At 37.3% G+C, this 9,406-nt stretch overlaps 1 protein-coding gene across 1 annotated transcript; it reads left to right on the forward strand.

Annotated features, from left to right (window-relative positions):
• The first annotated feature begins 14 nt into the window (after positions 1–14).
• On the forward strand, positions 15–7,958 carry LOC125049390. Its single transcript, XM_047648628.1, has 9 exons — positions 15–236; positions 305–1,592; positions 1,732–1,906; positions 2,046–2,177; positions 2,261–2,357; positions 2,468–2,566; positions 2,915–3,063; positions 7,442–7,615; positions 7,709–7,958. The coding sequence occupies exons 1-9, from the start codon at positions 234–236 to the stop codon at positions 7,848–7,850; spliced, it is 2,259 nt and encodes a 752-aa protein (XP_047504584.1). The 5' UTR covers positions 15–233; the 3' UTR covers positions 7,851–7,958.
• The last annotated feature ends 1,448 nt before the right edge of the window (positions 7,959–9,406 follow it).

Raw genomic sequence — 9,406 nt, forward strand, 5'->3', positions numbered from 1 at the left:
ATATTTTAATAAAATAATAGATCTATATTCTATATAAATTCTCTTTACTCTATGGATGTTTTTTCGACTTGGCAGTTTTTAGCGACCGAGATATTTTTCGTTTATAGCGTCATGGCCTGTCAGAATTGTATGGAAAAATTTCTAAATACGTAAATATACGCTACTCAGTAGTGACCAAACGACGACCCGATGTTTTAATTTTTATATGTAGTTTTTGTTCTAAATTTATTATTATGGTAAGTACATATTTACTTTCTAGACGTACCAAAGTATTAACGTTTTTACTCAAAGTGATTGTTCATAGGAGGAAGAAGTCGAAGATATTGTAGGAGACGTGAATTATACTGATTCACAAAAAAGTATCACCGCTTCAAACGTGTACTCGCTCGACTTCACAGACAGTAGTTCAGATAAAAACTACTCTTCGAGTAAAGAAACATATGTCATCGATTGCGATGATAGCGACACCAGTGATAAGACGTATCAATCTAACACATGCCAAGCCACTTTTCCGTTAAAAGACGATGCTCAAACTCAAATTATAGCAAAACAAAACAATCGCATGGAAGCTACAGAAAGAACCAACAGGTTCGACAGAGATGACAGTCTCCAGCAATATTCTTTACTTTCACAAGAAATATTTACACAAACGAGTAAAACTATTTTCGAACTAGCTCAAAATGAAAAGCGCCTAGCTTCAACCGCTGAAGGTGTAAATTCCCTACAAACACAAACATCATTTATTTCTATAACTGAAAACAAAACCGTAGAGTACCATATTCAACTAGTAAGCGATAAAACCCATTTTAATCCAAGTCAACTGCTAACCAACTCCATAGTTTATAATACTAACTTTGTTAGCCAAGCAATTGCCGATTCATTAGAAGATAAATCTTTTTGTCAAGAGTCTGAGAATGAGATAGAAATAAGTAAAAAAAACCTTACAGGAGAAACTGATGATAAGATAATTAAATTTGTGGACGATGGTTCTCGAGAGGATTTAGCTCTAGATGAGAATACGAATGAATATGAAAATTCCCCTTGTGACTCCGATATAGCAGAGGATTCTTTAGATAATTTGTACCAAGAAACTGATCAAGACCTAAGTGAATCTAGTGAAATCCCGAAATCTGTTGATAACGATATTGATGATTTGTATAGAAAATTGTCTCGCTGCGGTGACGTGGGTTTTTATCAAGACGAAAAACTTGAGCAGGAAATACCTATAGTGGGTATTTTAACACCACTGACGGAAGAGACCAACGTAAGGAAAACAAGTGTAACGGAAATAAGCCCTAGTGAAGAAACGCTTACCAAAAATGAGGATACTAAATACATAAGTCAAATTACAAAATCTAAAAGTACTGTGAATCCTATGAAATGCAGTGAAAACCAAAGTCACTTTAGACTCCCACCCATTAACAATTTTTCCTGCCCCAACAGTCCTTTGAACTTTTTGTTTTCCAACGCTTGTAGTAATTTAATTAAAACTAATACCCTACCCCTTGTGTCTGATAACCGCAAAGAGAGATCGCGATGGAAGATTGACACCAATGCATCAGGAGAAAATCCCTTAATAAATATTAACAAAGGTAATTTATCATAGTTTTGATATGTCTCCTCCTCGAATCACGGATTACCGCATAGACACGGCACATACTTCTTAAGCTATTTATTTAGTATATTTATTATCGCAATAACTCAGTTAATTATCTAAACCTTTATTCTCAGATACAGGTAGGTATCATAGCGATACAATACAATTACCTCCCATAAACCACGGTGAAGGTTTTATTAAAAAAGAGCTGCAGCTTGGCAAAGTCCAAACCAGCGATGAAGCAAATCAGGATGCTATAAGTATTAAAGGGAAAATACGAGAACTTAAGATGACCCAAAGGAGACCCAGGTAAAGAAATGATGACCAAGAATTTGGAAATAAAACCCTAAAGACAATAGCCCGTAGTGCTGTTGTATTATTACAAAATTGAGAATAGAAATGTGGCACAATCCAAAAAGAGGAGTAATAATATTTGTTATTAATTAAGGATGGTGAGCCGGAGTCCATCTCCGACTAGCACAACCTGTTCTCCGACCGAAACTAAACTGAGTGACGCAGCAGAGAGAGGCTGCGAGGCCTTGTGTGGAGAACTGCTGAGAAGGCTTCGTTTGAACTCTTGGTATTATTTATCATTTAATATTTATTATCTTACTATCAATAAATATATGTGTCTGTGAGTTTGTGTGTGTGTGTATATTTCAGGGTGCAAGCTTTAGAAACGCTAGACGAGCTCCCCAAAGTATTAGAGAATTTTTGGCCTGTCATAGCTGAACACAGAATTGCAGAGCTTATACGACAAGTAAGTGAACCCCATGGTTTTACGTTAATTGGCAAAACATAGAAAAGCGGCAAGTCGAAAGCAAACTGATAAAAAAAATAACTTTTTCATTTGCGAATGTTGCAATGCAGGTGTCAGTGCACGTAGATTCTGCGCGCACGCAGGTGTCTCGCGTCGCGTGTCATACTCTCGCTGCAATACTTAAGAACACCAACTACACCAAGAAACCGGTACTCGTATTTATAGTTTAACGGCTACCGAAGCTTTTCCGTCATCTCTGCAAAATTATTTTGCCTTTATTGTGACACATAAAGTTTTTTTTTCTTTTTTATAGAACATGGGGCAAATGGGCATGAGGCTCACCTGATGTTAAGTCATACCGCCACGCATGGACACTCTCAATGCCAGAGGGCTCGCGAGTGCGTTGCCGGCCTTTTAGAACATATCAATAAATGTTAACGTGCTTGATTTAAGAAAGAATTAAAACTTAATAGCGCTAATAAAGTTGAGAGTTATTCATGATTTAATATATTATCTAGCTACAACTTTCAAATAAGTTTCCGATGTGTCGTGTACAGGATTTCTTTGAGGCAATAGCAACATTGCTGGTGAAGACCGGCAGCTTCTGCCGCCCAGTGCGAAAGGCGGCAAACGTGGCCCTTGACCTTGTCGTTTGCTCAGTCGACGTCACTCATTCTGTCACCGCCATATGCGTCTACGGCGCAGGGTACGTCTTCAATCAATGTGTACAATGTCCATGCCATCAATGCTTCTCTATTCTCTCTCTTCTCTTAGCGTAAAACGTACGATAAACGTATTGGGGGCCTATCATGACATCCAAAAACACAGTTTATGTTATCACGTGAACTCGGCGGTAATCAGATTTCGTTCGTTCAATTTGTATGAAAATTCGTACCATGACCGCTCGGCTGTCCCAAAATTTGACCGTTGCGCCTTTAAACTATGACAAAATAAGCGATTCTAAAAAAGTTATTTTTTGTTAAACTCTTTTGTATCGAAATGTACAAAATATGATAGTTGAGAACATATAACATTCAATATTTTAATAAAAACTTGTTAATAAATTTAAAATTATAAGAAGTATCTACTATGGTAGGGGAGCCCAAGAGGGGATTTCGGGATTTACTAAAGCGCGGCAGATTAATATATAGGGGGATACCTTGTACCCGGTTAAGTACCTCCACAAAATATGAGGCCCATATATAAGGCCGCCCGTGAAGGAGACAGGATCAGATTAGTAAAAAAAAATTGACCATCAGAAATTCCCGAGCGCGTCAGATTAAGGTAGGGTGAGTTAATTACATCCTAAAAAGTGTATATTCCACTAATCTGACAATTTGAGAGTGACGGAAAAAAAGGGGAGGGCAACAAAGTTGTAAAAAAAAAACGTCATCTCGACATTCTCGAGCGTAGCTAATTTTTTTTTTATTTTGAAGGAAATAATTCAAGAATAATGAAAAATATATAATCTGACGATTTCCGCAAGCCGAAATAACAAAAATTCGTCGATAAAGTTAAATGCGTACAGCTGCGTGATGCCTACATTTCCTTAAACCGATCGGAATCTACTAAACGGCGTTCTAAATGTTTCCCTCAAAATTACATTTCCTGTGAATTTGAACCGTGTTTCTTCGGGATTACTCCGAAATTTGTGGTTCGATCAATTAAAATTGCAAAATTACTTATGATGATGATAAAACTGCGTCAAATGCCGCCAACCGCGTGAAAATTGCTTGATCCATTCAAAAGTTATTGCGGTTTGAAAATTCCAAAAATAGTGTTCTATGAAACTTCTATCAGACTTTCGAGCTGGGAGAGCTCAAATGCATAGAAATGTTATTTCTTTGAACTCAGCGAGCTCAAAATATCAATTTTAAACGCCCAGGAATGGAATTAGCGGGAAGTTGCAGGGATGGCCCTTTAGGTGGACCGTTTTTCTAAAAAAAATTTGTCAGATCAGGCGAATCCCTCTAGATAATCGTCAGATTATGAGACAGTACGTTTAGAACATAAAGATGAACCACATATATCTTAATCTGACGCGCTTGAGTATTTCAAAATTGCGATTTTTTTTTGCAAATTATGATAATGGCCGTGGGTTTGCGTCCCATCGAAATCGTCAGATTAGAGAATGAGAGCTTTTTTTTGGTGCACTTAAGGCATCTTTTCCATTACACGGTTGTTCAAACGTACGGTGTGTAAGCCGTACGGTTGAAAAAACGTGCTAGCTTGTACATGATACGGCAAAATCACCGCGCGAGACATTGGTAAGTACTGGCTAGTAGCGCTTTTTACTCGGGCTGTGTAGGACGTGCTGCGTCATGAATTTTCTTACGAAAAAAAAGATTATAGTTGCTTATTACATATATAGGAAAAATAAAATAGAAAAAAAAAGGGAAGTAAGGTTTTGGATACATCCGATTTTAGAAAAAAGGGAGGAATATGGCGCGTTTCATACACTTGTGTTGATGGTCTTATCCCATATTACAGGCCTTTCTTGAATCAACGTAATTAATAATTCTTGATTTATGTTCATTTTATAATAAAATCGCGAAACAGCGTATATAAGCGGTCACGAATCCGTGCGTACGTCCGGCACCGTCGACACACCCCGATAGACTGCCATACAACACTGGTGAAAATCACGCCGTGCGTAGACGCGGCGCGCCGAGGGGCAGTCACGGCGCACGCGGCCGCGGCGCCGTGCCTTGGCGCCACCGTGCATGTCGACAAGCTCATATAGTGATCCATACCACACTGACGACCGTGCCTACACGCGGCGAATTAACCGTAGATTTTCACGGCGAGAAACCGTTTAATGGAAAAGAGGCCTTACACTCCCTTAGAAAATCTGACGCGCTCGATATTTTTTATTTTTTTTTCATTTTCAACCCTTAAATACAACCATCCGCATCATGCAAACGATTAGATTAACATACGTACATTATTAAAAATACGTAGGGCATTGATGCTATTAATATCTGACGCGCTCGAGGATGTCCATGCAACAGTTTTTTTTACATATTTAACAATCTATAGCCGCTTCCCCCACCGATGAAAAGGTATAATCATATAACATTTTTTTCTTCTTATTATTCAAGCTTTGCATCCCAATAGGTCACTACGACGCTCGAGTAAATCCCCATTTAGCATCGTGGGCTCCCCTACCACTATGTCTGATATAGGAAAAATAATGAAATTTTTATATATTGGATATTGGGGTATTTTGAGTTTAGAAAATGTGATTACAAATAAATTATTAAAATATCGACGGAGATGAGAAACAAGACGGCCATGCCCTTCTACCGACTTGTAGATGTCGAGTTTATAATTTGCTATAACGACTTTGATTCGTAGAAGATTTCAGTGTACCTAGAAATAAATGCACAAATTTTTAATAATATTCAATTAATTAATTAGGCATGTATAAACCTGTTTTATTTTAAACCAGCTCCCATCCGCGTTAATTTCGTGTATTTTATCAGTCTCTTGGGACTTTTTCAACTATTATTCCGTGTATATATAATAATTAATTAGACACCTAAACGTTCTTATAGACCAGTGCAGATAGCCTTTAAAATAAATAAAAAGTGAAAAAAATAATAGTAGGATGAAACCTATTGGAAAAGGAGGAGAATATTATAAAAATTAAAGGAAAAATAATTTACGGGCGATCTGAGGTCGGGAAGGGGTAGGGGGGGTAGTTTTAAGGGTAAAAAACGGTTTATCTCGATTTCCGGCAAAACTAAATGTCCTATCGAAGAAAGTTAAATGGCAAAGTTGTAGGTAATAAAAAGATCTAAAACTTTTGTATTCACACATTTTTCACATAACCTCAAAATTAATGTGAAAAATTCAAAAAACCAAGTTTTTGGTTTTTAATTTTTATCTTTTACAAAAAAAAATTTTTTCCCACGAAATTTGGTGAAAACTTACATTTTTATGTCTTTAATACGCTGTAATTTATTTGGTGTTTTTTCGATATTAATTCAAAATAAGGTGAACAAATTATTATTTCAAATCAAAAGGTTATGTGAAAAATGTGTGAATACAAAAGTTTTAGATCTTTTTATTACCTACAACTTTGCCATTTAACTTTCTTCGATAGGACATTTAGTTTTGCCGGAAATCGAGATAAACCGTTTTTTACCCTTAAAACTGCCCCCCCTACCCCTTCCCGACCTCAGATCGCCCGTAAATTATTTTTCCTTTAATTTTTATAATATTCTCCTCCTTTTCAAATAGGTTTCATCCTACTATTATTTTTTTAGGTTTCAAAAATTATCGGCACTGGTCTATTAAGGCATCAGTATAGTATAGGTAAAAACTACAAAAATAGACCCCGCCTGGTTCTTTATTTTACAATAAATAAGACTGCTTTATCACTAGTATTTATTATAATTAAACTTTTCCTTATTATGTTCGTGAATTGTATTATTCTCGTCTGCTTTTTTGTTTGTTTAAATACACATAGATATTTTTCAAATGGATAATATGCAAATAATAAGCCGTTTCAAAATATTCTAATAAATGTGTTTATTTAGTTAGGATGACGCCATAAATATACAAATATATACCTATATAATACTAAGGAAAGACGTCTTAAAATGCTATAATGTAAAAAAATATATTATTAAATATATAACATTAAATAATATCGCTACTGTGAACTCACACTGCATTCAGTAAGCCCAACGTCCTTTAACAGACAGGGGATCTTTGCAACAGACTTGTTCTGGGCCTCCGCCCTTGCTATCGCAAACAAACTTGCCCGTTGCCGTCACACACACCAGGTACAAAGAAACCGCGTTCTTGAAGAACACTTGGGTTACTCACCACCTTAGGACTTTAAGTAGTAGTAGGCCAACTGTTACTCCCGTCTTGTTTCTTATTTATTGTACACCAACATCCTATAGACAAAATCCCTAAAACTTGTTCTGTCTCCAACATAAGACAGTATTTAGGTTCATGCGGAGCCCGTATTTAGTGACGTTGTAGCCCTTCGAAGCAAAAATCTCATTCTTATGTATTATAGTAATTTAAATGTATTTTATCAATGGGATTACACGGGGGAATCCTTCTAGACACAAAAGCGCTCTGGTGCGCTGCGCCACAGCTCGCCTTTTGGTAGTATGCGCTGCTTTCGCCGAAGGGGGTCGGCTTCTGCTGCGAGGCCGCCCGCCTAGCGCAGCCACGGCTAGGGCACATGTGCTGCGGGCGCTCTCACATTTACTGTACGATAAGAACGTGGACACCAGGTATCGCTTAAGGATACTTATTTTCATTTGCAAATAAATGATTTGTTTGTCTTTGGTCCATTTCGTCCGACCGATTTATTGGTTTCCTTTCAGAAAATACGCCGAACGTCTTTATGCCATGTTGCGGCCTCTTAACAACTTTGAAGCGTACTTTTTAACGGACGTCGACATCGAGACGGCGTCCAGGCAAATGAAGAAATATGACCAAATCATATCAACATCGAAACTAACATAATTCCCGTATGCGTTTATTTGGAGATTATTATGTATTGTCATGTTGCGTCTTTTATGCGTTTGTAATTTAAAAAAATATGAAAATAACAAATAAATGAATCGCTTGTAATCTTTCATTATTTATGAGTCTGAGTGCTACGAATCTAATCGAGTCGACATCTGCTTGTAGTCTCGGATTGAGGTCTACTTAATCTGGTCCAATATACCCCGTTTTCCGCAAAAATAAACAGCCTTTATCGCTAGTCCTCTCCTCGAAGACATTCTCCTTAAAACTCAACTCTATAAAGCGCGATTTCTGCCCCCACAAGAGTCGACGGCGACCAGTCACTTTCCGTGCGACTTTTAGAGATATATTTCACCGCATTTACCATGGAGAGTGTTCAGAGGAGTTGTTCGGATTAATAGCTGCAATTGAGTCGTCGGACGTCGAGGCATACGAAACGAGGTTTCATAACTGGGCGATTTTATAGGAACCTTTTGCCGCGCACGCATGTGAAACCCATTGAAGTATTTCCGAATATAATTGGTGGCGATGTCACAGAACAGATGAGCTTGCAATGCTCATATGTCTCTCTATAAAGAACGACTAACGACTAGGCTAAAAGCGGCCACTGACGATACGTCCATTAATCCGAATGGAGTAGTCGTCGTCCAAAATCGTCCCATGAATGGTAAAAAAGTATTCCATTTGGATGGACGTCAGCCAGCTCTGGATTTCCAAAAGGATTGAAATCCATGCGTCCAGGCCAAATGGACGTCATCCGTGGCTGTCCGTCAATGGCAGAAACGTGCGCCACGCCATATGGAAGCAGTCCGAATTGTCCGTGAATGGGCCAAACGGCGTCCATTTTTTTGAGGTTTTTGTTTCAGTTTATGTTTTGATGTCGATGGTGGTGCATGTGCTGTGTATTTGTCAAGCGTTATAATTTTCTTTTTATTATGTCTTTGTCCGCGCGTGACTTTGTGTTGGAAATAATAGAAAAAAATAAAAGTATTTCTATTTTTAAATAAATATATTTATATTATTAAATAAATAAAAGTATTTCTTTGTTTCAACCAATCCTTCATCCACCTTCTCTTAGGTTTTTTTGTCTTTTTAATAAAATACACACAACTGCTGCCACCAGTAAAGTATTGTTATCCATAGTATTATTTATTTCCTTTCCGTACGATTGCAAAGTTCGAAGTGACGCCATGCATCCAAATGGAAGTATCGTGAATGGTACCGTATCTCGATAAATTTCCATTTGGAGTGCATCCAAAAGGAAGTCTACTAAATGGACGTATCGTCAGTGGCCGCTTTAACGCACACTTTTAATCTGATATTTAAAATATCTAATTTTTTAAACAACGAAGTGTAAAATTTGTAGCCAAAAAGCGAACTCAAGAAATGTCCTTATGTATATTGTATTATTGCTTTGTTCGGCGATCAGGATTAATATACGAAGAAATAGTTCTACTATTGGTTCATGTTGTAATTTTTTAGTTCACCGTGAAAATTTTGTTGCCTTGCGTATATTCATACAGTTGTTACGTAGGAATAAATTGGTAATGTTA

The sequence above is a fragment of the Pieris napi genome, chromosome 5 (assembly GCF_905475465.1).
Source record: "Pieris napi chromosome 5, ilPieNapi1.2, whole genome shotgun sequence".
NCBI lineage: Eukaryota > Metazoa > Arthropoda > Insecta > Lepidoptera > Pieridae > Pieris > Pieris napi.

Coding starts and splice junctions, on each gene's coding strand:
- LOC125049390 (XM_047648628.1), top strand. Junction 2,567..2,914: donor CCAACTACACCAAGAAACCG/GTACTCGTATTT, acceptor TGTCGTGTACAG/GATTTCTTTGAGGCAATAGC. Junction 3,064..7,441: donor ATATGCGTCTACGGCGCAGG/GTACGTCTTCAA, acceptor GAATCCTTCTAG/ACACAAAAGCGCTCTGGTGC.